The sequence below is a fragment of the Schistocerca nitens genome, chromosome 3 (assembly GCF_023898315.1).
Source record: "Schistocerca nitens isolate TAMUIC-IGC-003100 chromosome 3, iqSchNite1.1, whole genome shotgun sequence".
NCBI lineage: Eukaryota > Metazoa > Arthropoda > Insecta > Orthoptera > Acrididae > Schistocerca > Schistocerca nitens.
The window spans coordinates 462,627,907-462,641,764 of NC_064616.1; the positions used below are offsets into that span (position 1 = coordinate 462,627,907).

Below are 13,858 nucleotides of genomic sequence, written 5' to 3' on the forward strand. Positions count from 1 at the left end.
CAACGTCTCTTTGACTCAATGCCGAGACGTGTGGCAGCGGTGATCTCCAACAATGTCGGCTACTCTGGCTACTGATTCTGGCAGGAACCACATGTCACAGACGTCTGTAAACGTAATCATTTGAAACTTGGTCAACATGTTATCTACAAAATAAATTTTGTTGTGCTACCTCTTGTCTTTCTTGGTGTTGCATTTACGGTGGCCAGCAGTATATATATATATATATATATATATATATATATATATATATATATATATATATATATGGGGGGGTGACATTTATCAATCTCCCCCATTTTTATTCATGGAGGTATGGTGTGTGTGTGTGTGTGTGTGTGTGTGTGTGTGTGTTTGTGTAACATTCATCAATCTCCATTTTTATTCATGGAGGTATGTTCTGTCTTTGCAACTAAATGAAAGTTTCTTTTGTGGCCTACACATTTTGCTTCTTTCATTTATGAACTATCTGTAGTGGCCTGTAATACATGTTTGCTTCCAGTCACAAATAAACACAACCTCAATGACATCAAAAACATGCCAGTACTCACAGACAGACGTAAGCAACACATTACAGAACTCAGAAGCTCCTACACTCAGAACTAACCCAAAGTACACAAACCACTCACTCGAATGAGGCATGTCATAAATTTCATGAGTGCACCATCATATCACGTGGAAAAACTCATGAACAGAATCATAATACAACATTATGAAATGAACAGCAGAACAGTGAAAAACACGATTGAACTCATAACACAAATAAAAGACTTACAATTTGCAGAAACAGAATCACTCATTTCTTTTGACACAGAGAACATGTACACCTTGATACCCATCGCATGTACAATAAAACTAATGGAAGGAAACCTACTGACGTACGACAAACTACCTGCAGATAATATTAGAGAAATAACCTAAACCCTTAAAGTAATCCCATCCCAAAATAACTTCCAATTCGAAAAGGAATTTTACTTACAAAATGATGACCTTCCAATGGAATCTCCAACATCAGCAACAATAGTAAACACATTCATCAACCACATACAAAACAAAATCTTTGCTACCATCACCAGAAAGGAAGGATACAAAAGTGTTTATAGGTACAGACACAGTATGTGGATGACATAATCTGTATGGTAGATGAACCAACAGAAAAATTGAGTAACTTCATATAGACATAAGCAGTATACATAAAACATTCAGTTAACCATGGAGAAAGAAAGACAAAAGTAAATACATTTCTTGTATATAAAAGTAAAAATAGATAGCAATAAGCACACATTCGACATCTTCAGAAAACCAACAGTCACATACACAATTCTACAGGTCATGTCCTGCCACCCGTAAAATCAAAAATTAGTGGATGTATTACACATGTTACACAGACTGAATAACATACCACTCAGCAAAGAATTACATACAATACAACTCATAGCCACAAACAATGGTTATAGCACCCATATAGTACAAAGACTCAACTACAAAATCAACTCACAACTAGAGAAAAATGAAAACCTACGGAGAACACAAACACCACAGAACCCACAGACTCTACAGTACACACAGAAACACAAAACAGTAGCAATCATGACGTGACATAGAAAGAAATGGTGCACTTTAGTCTAAAAACACAAATTAGCACACAGAATACCAGATATATTACGGAAACAAGGTTACACATTGCTTTCAAAACAACAACCACATTCCAGTCACATTTACAAACAACGATAGACAAACTGCCCAGATACCTAGCTAGAGGTACATATACCACTTAGGATGATAAGAATGTGACTCAATGTATCAGGGAATGAGAGGCAGGAACTTCAAAACTAGGTATAAAGAACATACAGTTCTACTGTTGCTGAACACCTGATAAAGCATGGACATGAACCTTCCAACACGGAACAGATATGAAAATTATTAGAATGAACACTTACAACAAAGATATCTTGACATTACAGGAAAATAGTCTTATACAAAGAGTCTTTGCAATGAAAACAAAGTAATAATTTAGCCACTACAACAATAACAAACAGACAAACAAAAATGTAGAACATAAACAGACTAAATAAATAATTAATACCTACATTTCTCTCCCCCCCCCCCCCACACACACAGATGAACAAATATCAAACCCACACATACACAACATAAACAAAAGGCGAAAGGTAAACACACAGCGGCAATTGCCAACACTTCACACTGTAAACACATACACAGCGAAAAGTGTAACTGTAGTGTTGAAATAAATGTGATCGGAAAAACGCCCAAAATCGGCCATCTCGAGTACGGAGACCGAGTAAATACATCTACAGAACAAGACACATGAGTTAACAACATTGGTGTCGTAAGTAACACCGAACGATAATATAACCTCATGAAACTTGTGCTGCAAAAGTTGTTTCTAACCCGAAAAACTAGAGACTAATAAAATAGAACATAACATGCTTGTAACTACTACATAATTATTTTATTATATACATAAAAACAAACATGTATCGCAGGCCACTGTAAATTCTTCATAATTATAATAAGCGAGACGCGTATGGCAGAAAACAAACTGACTTTCATTTTGTTGCAAGGACCAATAATACCTCCATGAATTCTGAAGCAGTCGGCCGCGGTAGCCGTGCGGTTCTAGGCGCTGCAGTCCGGAACCGCAGGGCTGCTACGGTCGCAGGTTCGAATCCTGCCTCGGGCATGGATGTGTGTGATGTCCTTAGGTTAGTTAGGTTTAAGTAGTTCTAAGTTCTAGGGGACTGATGACCTAAGATGTTAAGTCCCATAGTGCTCAGAGCCAATGCTGAAACAATTAAGAAACAACAGAAAACGAGAAAAAATAACTTAGTTTTTATACTTACAAATTTCGATTGTTTCATGAGGTAAGCTTCCAGAAAATCGAGCACGTGTTCACTTCTGCCTGTGGTTTCTGAATGATTTAGTATTGGAGTACTAGTGTTCTGAGCGTTTCATTTCTTCAGATACGGTCCGGTTCATCCCAACAGGGTATGTAAACTCATATACTACATGCCACTATGCTTAATAAAATCGTCATTAGCCTTGTCATAATGTTAAGTTTGTCCACAGCGAGTGAGTGGAGCCGCACCTCGTGTTGCAGATCCATGTCACCGGGCAGCGCCGTATCATCGGAGACGCTGAGCGCAGGAACGGCCGCCTCGCTGGCGCGTCCCACCAGCCCCAGCCCGTCCGTCGTCAGCGAGAAGGCAGAGGCCGACCTGCAGGTAAGCTCAAAAACCACCTGTGTCCGCTTACCCGCCGGATGCTAGGGCAATACGTGATCATTTTGCCACGCCGCCCATCTACTATGATCGCCGCGTCACTAGATGTCCACCGCCTGAGGGGCGAGAGGCACGGTACATGGAAAATACCCTGTGCTCTTGCGTAAAACCATTAGCCAAATCCGTGTGCGAAACATCAGCAGTCTGACTGTTAGCGTAGTAAGTTGGTAGCTTATGCCGTAGCTTCGGCGTCAGCTGTAATGCCAACATGCCGCTGTAACTTTTCCTGGCGTAGTGATAGTGTGGGGGCGACCAAACACTGCCCTATTGCGCCTCTAAAGTCCAGATTGCACCTACCTGCAGCTATCTATAAAACTTACTTCCATAGGACCGTTTTTTCACAGCCAAGTGATGTTCGGTGACGCGCGACGATTTTTAATTTAATGTTTATCTGCGAAAACGAAAACTAATTTATAATCCTTGTCTTTTCGATTAAGATAACTCTCGGCATTATCCTTGGCTGCTTTCATTGGCATCATGTCAACATGTAAACTTACTCGTTGGATGTCTTTATTCCACGTCGGTATCCGCAGCTAACCGGACGTCACCTGTGTGTGCATTTCGACCTGCCTCTTATACCGCTGTGTAAGAATACCTTCTACAATCTAAAGGAACACCGCTGCTAACAACTCATCGAGCAGGCTTGTCGCTCGGTCACACCAGCAGCCTTACATCTCGTCCGCATGTCGTTTAGCGAACCCATAGACTTGGTCATTCAGGAAAATGGGTATCCGTTGGAACATCACACTTAAACGATCGTTCCGCCACCAAAATATCCATCAGAACACAGCCAGTTATGTACAGCATATTGCATCCAGCCCTAAAACCATGAACGTTTATTACTCCCTAACTAAAATTGGTGGAAATTTAATTTAAATGGACTCCTGCAAAGCTGGTGTAAATACTAAACAAACGTAATAGAGAAAATAATTTTCTATTTGAAAAGTTATAACTTGTCGTTTTAAATTGATGGAAGTAATTAAATAAATTGTGTGCATAAGCCCAGAGAAAGAGTAGCATTCCTTATGTTTACTTTTCTAAATAAATATTTCCTTCATTTATTATTCTGTAAGCTACAGAAAAAAACACCTATCTGAAACACCTTCTATACGGGTATTACGAAAGAAAACAATATCCAATTACAAAACAAAAGTGGATGTTATTCTTCCTGAGACAGAATTATTCGTTTGTAAAAAGTTGTCACAGTCTTCGGTTTTAGATATCAAGAAAAAAATGGGCGTAAAATCACAATGGAAAGAAGTGATGTTGTTGCACATAAGCTGTGTGCCTGTCTGAACTAAGTGGGGCTGTGCTTGGCACTCTGAACTCGCATTCTGGAGCACGACGGTTCAAATCACTGTCCGGCCGTCGGTATCTGGGTTTTCTGTGCTTTCTCGAAATCGCTCCAGGCGAGTCGGAATGGTTCCATTTAAGGAGCACCGCAATTTCCTTTCATCATGCTATCGAGTCTAATCTCCCTCCCTCCCTCTCTTCCTTCGTTTCAATCCTTGGGAGAGGGAGGAAGGTTTATTATCTTTCACTCAGGAACTTCCTTTGCTTTCGTACAGATTTGTCTCTGGGTTTACAATTCGTGCAAAACCGGCGACTATCACGCGAAGATGAATCACGAGAATTTTCTTAGATAACACAAGGGGACAGTTAGTGGAAAAAGTAAATCGGCCTGTTTTTTCTTATGGATAGTGTCCCATGACATTTAGTTATCAAAGATGTCCCAACGATGACAACGAGAAATGCTGACACTGTTGAATTATTGAAACTTCACAACGTGAAAGTTCAGAAAGATCTGAGTAGAGTAGCGCAGATGGAACTGGCGAAACAAACTAAGTCACACTTTCAAACTGTATCATTGGTGAAATGGTAGAAGTATACAGTCACAGGGTTGTTAGCTTTCCAGCATACCTCTGCCACTTTATTGAAGAGAAAGAGATCCACAAACTGAGTGAGTCAATGACGCGTTGCTCAACCTCCGGCCAGTATGCAAGCAGTTATTCGGCTTGTTATCGATACACAGAGTTGTTGGATGTCTTACTGAGGAATATAGAGCCAAATTCTGTCCAATTGGCGCGTTAGATCGTCAAAATCCCGAGCTTGTTGGGGGAGCCTGCTCATAATGCTTCAAATGTTTTAAAGTGGGAAGAGATCCGGCGACCTTCCTGGCCAAGGTAGAGCTTGGCAAGAGCGAAGACAAGCAGAAGAAACTCTCGCCGTGTGCGGGCGTGCATTATCTTGCTGAGATGTGAACGCAGGATGGCTTGCCATGAAGGGTTACGAAACGGGGTATAGAATGCCGTCGACGTGTCGCTGTGATGTAAGGGTACCGCGGATGACAACCAAAGCGGTCGTGCTAAGAAAAGAAATTGCATCCCAGACCACACTCCTGGTTGTCGGCCCGCACGTCGAGCGCCATTCAGATTCGACCGCTGTCGAGGGCGTCTCCAGACACGTTTTCGGTCTGAAATCACATTGACTGGAGTAAAATTGTCTTCAGTGATTAGACCCTCTTCGAACTGAGCCCTGATGACTCACACTTACAGTTCAGCGACGCTATTATACACCCCGTTTTGTTACCCTTCGTGGTAACCCATCCTCCGCTCACATTTCAGCAAGATCATGCCCGCCAGCACACGGCAAGAGTTTCTTCTGCTTGTCTTCACTCTTGCCAAAGCCTACCTCGGCCCGGAAGGTCGCAAGATCTCTCCTCAGTTGAAAACATTTGAAGCATACTGGGCAGGCTCCTCCAACCAGCTCGGAATTTTGACGATCTAACGTGACAATGGGACAAAATTTGGCACAATATCCATCACTAGGAAGCCCAACAACACTATCAGTCAATGTCAAGCCAAATAATTGCTTGCATAAGGACCAGAGGTGGACCAACGTGTTATTGACTTGCTCAGTTGATGAAGCTCTATCTCTTGAATAAATCCCAGTTTTTCAGTATAGGTTGGTTGATTTTTTTGAGGGGGGAGGGGGAGGGGAGAGAACCAAACAGCGAGATTGTCGGTCCTATCGGATTAGGGAAGGACGACGGCCGTGTTCTTTCAAAGGAACCATCCTGGCATTTGCCTGAAGCCATTTAGGAAAGTCATGGAAAACCTAAATCGGGATGGCCGGACGCGGGTTTGAACCGTCGTCCTCCTGAATGCGAGGCGAGTGTTCTAACCACTGCGCCACCTCGCTCGGTTTTTCTATAATAGTAATGATTTGTTTGTCTATGTATTTTCATCACGTCTACCGATTGTCGTCCCATTCGGATAATTCTTTCGCGGTGCATCGCTCTTTTTTTGTCTTGGAGTATATTTCGTGGCAACATATAGTTAAATTTTCACTGTGACGTAAATTCATAAACTGTTAGAGGACGCTGTGGCTTGAATAATCCCAGAGAAGTGGAATAATGTTTTGCGCCATGGAGAATAAGTTCTTAAAGAAACTTGAAAAAGGAAATGAGTGCAGAAAATATCTGATTTTATCCATAGTCATTTCCAGTGACTTCTCCACGTACCACAGAACAGATAACGACAACCTCGAGGAATGAATGGACTCCGAACTGAGCATTTAGCCTTTGCCGTAATTCGTGTTTCTTCTGTATTTGCAGACATGGTTTGTGTTTCGTATTTTTAGTGAGTGACTTATACTGCACTTCACTGATAATTCGTAGCCGGTCGGTGTGGCCGTGTGGTTCTAGGCGCTGCAGTCTGGAACCGCGAGACCGCTACGGTCGCAGGTTCGAATCCTGCCTCGGGCATGGATGTGTGTGATGTCCTTAGGTTAGTTAGGTTTAAGTAGTTCTAAGTTCTAGGAGACTGATGACCTCAGAAGTTGAGTCCCATAGTGCTCAGAGCCATTTTTGATAATTCGCATCTCGATATGAAAGAATACCCCTCTGCGCAAGTATGATGTGCTCAAGCTAGCGATCACCTAACCACTTAAGCTATCCTAGCACGTTCCTTAGAACAAGCCAACCTTCCATACGTCACTCATCTATCTATTTCTCCTCATAGAGTATCAATTTATTTACCCGCACTCGCACATTTCGTGATGCCTGTGCAGGCTTCAGACTTTTCTTTATTCTAAAACGTGCTTTAGGCACTAGACGTCCCGTTGGGAGAAATGCGTTCTTCGCCATGGTGACTATGTTGAGAAATAAATATGTAGACTTGAAGAACAAAGATGAAGAATGTCAACAACATTTGTTTTTATTTAAAAAGCTTTAAGAGTTTTCACATCAAAAATTTGGAGGCATTGCGTTTCAGTACGTCCTTGTAGTTATGCTCGATCGGTCTGTGTTCTTGTGCAGGCGTTGCTCTAGTGTAACTGCTATTTGTGAACCATAATACACATAAAAATGTACAAGCTACCAGAATTCAGAAAACTTTTTTCAGCGAAATTTTGTTGAACTACTTAAATTTTGTACAAAGAAATCTAGAACTATAGCAAATATTTCAAGAACTCTGAACAAAATGTATGTTTCTTGAAAGTCCGGTGCAAACTTCACGTGACTGCGGGTAGAGCTGGTGCAGCCTTCCCACCGCTTTTCACCCCAGAATTTCGATGCGTTGGCATCAAGAACTCTGAACAAAATGTATGTTTCTTGAAAGTCCGGTGCAAACTTCACGTGACTGCGGGTAGAGCTGGTGCAGCCTTCCCACCGCTTTTCACCCCAGAAATTATTGGTATATCTGAACACTTCTTAAATAAGGAGATAATTCAGAGGCTTCCTTTACCAGGATACAGGTTGGCTGGCTGCTTTTCGAGGAGCTCTTTGCGGTGTGGGGGAGTAGCCATGTATGTGAAAAACGGCATCGCATTTGAGTCAATTGATGTTTCAAAGTACTGCACTGAAAAGGTGTTTGAATGTTGTGCAGGTGTGGTTAAATTTGACGAAGTTAAACTTGTAACTGTTGTTATTTATAGATCCCCAGACTCCGATTTCACAGCATTTTTGCTAAAGCTAGAGGAGGTTCTTGGTTCACTTTATAGGAAATACAAAAAGTTAGTTATATGTGGTGACTTCAATATTAATTGTATAAGTGATTGTGCAAGGAAGAGGATGCTGGTAGACCTCTTTAATTCATATAATCTTATGCAAACCGTATTCTTTCCAACGAGAGTGCAAGGGAACAGTAGAACAACCATAGACAACATTTTTGTTCATTCCTCATTACTAGAAGGGCATTCTGTTAGAAAAAAGGTGAATGGCCTTTCAGATCATGATGCGCAAATTTTAACTTTAAAAGATTTTTATGCTGCAACTCGTGTTAAATATAGTCATCAGCTGTTCAGGAAAGCTGATCCGGTTGCTGTAGAGACCTTTGTAAACCTTATAAAGGAACAAGAGTGGCAAGATGTTTATAGCGCTGAGACAGTAAACGATAAATATAATGCTTTTCTAAAGACCTTTCTCATGCTCTTTGAAAGTTGCTTTCCGTTACAACGTTTAAAACAGGGTACTAGCACAAGCAGGCAGCCTGGGTGGCTGACTAGAGGGATAAGAATATCTTGTAGAACAAAGTGGCAATTATATCAAAACGTTAGAAACAGTCAAAATCTAAATGCAGCAGCCCATTACAAACAGTATTGTAAGGTGCTTAAAAATGTTATTAGGAAGGCAAAAAGTATGTGGTATGCAGATAGAATAGCTAAGTCTCAGGATAAAATTAAAACCATATGGTCAGTCGTAAAGGAAGTTGCTGGTCTGCAGAGACAGGTCGAGGATATAGAATCAGTGCGTAGTGGGAATGTCCGTGTTACTGATAAGTCGCATATATGTACAGTATTTAATAATCACTTTCTGAATATAGCAGGTGAACTAAATAGAAACCTAATTCCAACAGGGAATCATATAGCGCTCTTAGAAAAAAGTGTTCCGAGACTGTTACCTGAAATGCTCCTCCATGATACTGACAAGAGGGAGATTGAGTTAATAATTAAATCACTAAAGACCAAGAACTCTCATGGATATGACGGGGTATCTAGCAGAATACTGAAGTATTGTTCTATGTATGTTAGCCCAGTACTTAGCCATATCTGTAACTTTTCATTTAGAAGTGGTCGGTTTCCTGACCGATTAAAGTACTCGATAGTGAAGCCACTTTATAAAAAGGGAGACATTGATAATGTTGACAAAGACCTATTTCTATGCCATCGGTGTTTGCTAAAGTTATCGAGAAGGTTACTGGAGCATTAAAATTCACATAATTTGCTGTCAAATGTTCAGTTTGGTTTTAGAAATGGTTTAACAACTGAAAATGCTATATTCTCTTTTCTCTGTGAGGTTTTGGACGGATTAAATAAAAGGTTGCGAACGCTAGGTGTTTTCTTTGATTTAACGAAGGCTTTTGACTGTGTTGACCACAAAATGTTACTGCAGAAGTTGGACCATTATGGAGTAAGGGGAGTAGCTTACAATTGGTTCGCCTCTTACCTTGGGAACAGAAAGCAGAAGGTAATTCTCCGCAATATTGAGAGTGGTAGTCATGTTCAGTCCCAATGGGGCACTGTTAAGGGCCACTGCTGTTTCTTATTTATATAAATGATATGCCTTCTAGTATTACAGGTGATTCAAAAATATTTCTGTTTGCTGATGACACCAGCTTGATAGTGAAGGATCTTGTGTGTAATATTGAAACAGTAACAAATAATTTAGTTCATGAAATAAGTTCGTGGCTTGTGGAAAATAATTTGATGCTAAATCACAGTAAGACTCAGTTTTTACAGTTTCTAACTCACAATTCAACAAGAACTGACATTTTAATCAGACAGAATGGGCATGTTATAAGCGAGACGGAACAGTTCAAGTTCCTAGGCGTACGGATAGATAGTAAGCTGTTGTGGAAAGCCCATGTTCAGGATCTTGTTCAGAAACTAAATGCTGCTTTATTTACCATTAGAACAGTATCTGAAATAAGTGACACTTCAACACGAAAAGTAGTCTACTTCGCATATTTTCATACGCTTATGTCGTATGGTATTATTTTTTGGGGTAATTCTTCTGATTCAAAAAGGGTATTTTTGGCTCAAAAACGGGCTGTTCGAGCTATATGTGGTGTAAGTTCGAGAACCTCTTGTCGACCCCTATTCAAAAATCTGGGAATTCTGACATTGCCCTCACAGTATATATTTTCTTTAATGTCGTTTGTTGTTAGCAATATTAGCCTATTCCCAAGAGTTAGCAGCTTTCACTCAGTTAATACTAGGCAGAAATCAAATCTGCATGTAGAATGCAGTTCCTTGACTCTTGTGCAGAAAGGAGTGCAGTATTCTGCTGCTTCCATTTTCAATAAGCTACCACAAGAACTCAAAAATCTTAGCAGTAGCCCAAACTCTTTTAAGTCTAAACTGAAGAGTTTCCTCATGGCTCAATCCTTCTATTCTGTCGAGGAGCTCCTGGAAGAGCTAAAAAATTAAGCAAATTCCAGTGTTACATTGTTGATTGTCTTCATTTAAACTTATGACTTGTCACCTGAATATGTTTTTTTTTCTATATTTCATTTTATCTGTTTCTAATATCGTGTTATAATTTCATGTATTGACTCGTTCCATGACCATGGAGATTTCTCCTTAATTTGGTCCCACGGAACAATAAATAAATAAAAAATAAATAAATAAAATAAAATCATGTTAGACGCCTGTGACACCTAAGTACTTCCCATTAGACAACTATTCTCAGAAAGTCTTTCTACCTGAAGTCAACAGGAATTAGGCGTCTCTCTATGGGAAGCGCACGGCTGTTGGCTGCGTTGAAGAACAACCTCCATTTTATCGTCCATGAGGCCAGGTCGTCGTAGGCAGACTGGACTCCGTTCTGCATACAGTTGGACCTGGATGCTCACGCTGCTCGCAAAACCGCCCTGCCGTCCGCATACAGCTCGGGCTGCATACACGGACAAGATGTAACGTCTACTATGTGCACGGCTTATAGTATGGAACCGAGCACAAACCTTGCGAGACTCCCGCTAGCATCCGGCGCTCTGAAAATATTCCATATTGTGCCCTGACATGGAACGTTCTACCGTCCAAGTAGGATTTCAGGGGACACACGCGAGGTGCTGGAATCCCCTGCAGAGGTACAAGAGACCGTCGTACTACGCAGAATCGAATGCATGTGAGTCATCCAGGAGTACAGCTCCAAAGTATTCCCTACGTTCAGGTGCCTCCATTGCCTCTCGACTGATGGATGGTACAATGGCCTTTTCTGAAGGTAGACTGCTCCTTACAGAGTAGGCGTGTGACAGAAGTTATGGGATACCTCCTAATATCGTTTTGGACCTCCTTTTGCCCAGCGTAGTTCACCGACTCTAAGCTGCATAAAGTCAACAAGTCATTGGAAGTTCTCTGCAGAAATATTGAGCCATGCTGCCTCTATAGCCGCCCTGAATTGAGAAACTGTTGCTGGTGCAGGATTTTCTACACGAACTGACCTCGCGATTATGTCCATAAATGTTCGGTGGGATTCACGTCGAGCGATCTGGGTGGCTCAATCATTCTCTCGAACTGTTCAGAATGTTCTTCAAACCAACCACAAACAGTTGTGGCCTGGTGACATGGTGCATTGTCATCCATTAAAACACGAACTCCGTGAATGGCTGCAAATGGTCTCCAAATAGACGAACATAACCATTTCCAGTGAGCGATCGGTTCGGATGGACCAGAGGACACAGTCCATATCATATAAATACAGCCCACACTATTATGGAGCCACAACCAGCTTGCACAATGCCTTGTTGACAATTTGGGTCCATGGCTTCGTGGGGTCTGCGCCACACTCGAACCCTATCATCGGTTCTTACCAACTGAAATCGGAACTGATCTTGCCAGGCCACGGTTTTCCAGTCGTCTAGCGTCCAGCCGATATGGCCCCGATCCCAGGGGAAGCTTTTCAGGTGATGTCTTGCTGTAGCAAAGGCAGCCGCGTTGGTTTTCTGCTGCCATCGCCCATTAACACCCAGTCTCGCCGCACTGTCCTAACGAATACGTACGTCGTGTACGTCCCACGCCGATTTCTGCGGTTATCTCGAGCAGTGTTCCTTGTCTGATTACCCTGACAACACTACGGAAATGCCGTTGGTCGTTAAGCGAAGGCCGTCGGCCACTGCGTTGTCCGTGGTGAGAGGTAATGCCTGAAATTTGTTATTCTCGGCACACACTTGACACTGTGGACCTCGTAATATTGAATTCACTAACGATTTCCGAAGTGGAATGTCCCACGTTAAGCTACAACTACCATTCCGCGTTCAAATCTGTAAATTTCCGTCGTGTGGCCATCGTCATTGGCCATGTCAGAAACCTATTCACATGAATCACCTGAGTGCGAATGACAGCTCCGTCAATGCACTGCCGTTTTATACCTTGTGCATGCGATACTACCACCATCTGTATATGTGCATATGGTTGTCCTATGACTTTTGTCATGTCAGTTTATATGCAGGAGGTTCATGGGCCGATAACCCTTCGGCAAGTGAAGGTACAGTCGTGGACAAAACGAGCGAGACCCCTCGCCTTTTCGTTATGCTGATCCGCACGGTTTTAAAGTCTGCTACACAGCATAACAGGCAAGGCGACGAAGTGCTACCAACATACTATGCGCAGGCGTGAAATTGACAAACTATCTGAACTTTTTTAGACTGTATTCCATAATTTGTAAGACTATATTAATGCTGATTAGTGTGTTAAATACAACACGTAAATATAAGACAGAACTGAAAGAACAAACGCTAATTGGTATGAACTGGACAAATAAAAATGAATTTCAACTTATCGAGATGACTTAACTGTTTCAGTAAGACAAAGAACCCCAGATCGTTACGAAGTAGCAAAATATTATCCGCATTCGGCCGCGAAACGGTCTGTGTCAACGTTCAGACCAGTCATACTGGATTACCGTTGCTGACCTACCATGAAAGTGTGCAAATTTAGCAATGCGTGAAGATTCATAACGAAATTCAGTTAAAAATCATTCAGTGCCACGCTTAAGTCAATTCCATTATTGACAGAAGCGGAAAAAGTAGGCAGTAACATGTATGAAATTCTACAAGAGTGTCATATTGACATGCACAGGGCGCCAGTACAGAATAAAGGTAGCGATAAAACGTATTGGGTGCGCGAGAATTTCTTAAAATTGCTTTACTGATATTCTACCTGCCTCCATAGAGATTAGAACCGAAAACAAACCAGACCTTCCTTTCACTATGCTAGCAGACAACCTAGGCAAACAGCCCTCTATTATTACCCCAGACATGAACAAGCAGGCAATTTCGAAATGAAAATCTGCAGTTTCTGTTGCATAGAGCTTTCTGGACTCAAAAACATGAATTTTCTTCCTTTATGTCACCGCTTATGTGACAATCATTCGGGATGTTTATCGAAATAACAAATTACTGTTATTAGAGAGTAAATTTTGTAGGATAATTCTGCACCACCCCAGGAAATAAACGGCTACATAGCTGCCAAACGTATTCTGCATTGTTTCGAATTCTCCACTAGACTCGCTACAGCCAGAAAACGTTCATTAGCAGAAGTGTTTCTTAAGCTAGCTAGCA

At 41.6% G+C, this 13,858-nt stretch overlaps 1 protein-coding gene across 1 annotated transcript in view; it reads left to right on the top strand.

The window, feature by feature from the left end:
- The window catches only part of LOC126248390 (calcium-dependent secretion activator-like), a 1,500,396-nt gene that overhangs the window by 382,133 nt on the left and 1,104,405 nt on the right, over positions 1 to 13,858 (top strand). Inside the window, exon 3 of the mRNA XM_049949341.1 lies at positions 3,119 to 3,242. Coding sequence (XP_049805298.1) covers positions 3,119 to 3,242 — 124 coding nt within the window. The remainder of the gene's footprint in view (positions 1 to 3,118; positions 3,243 to 13,858) is intronic.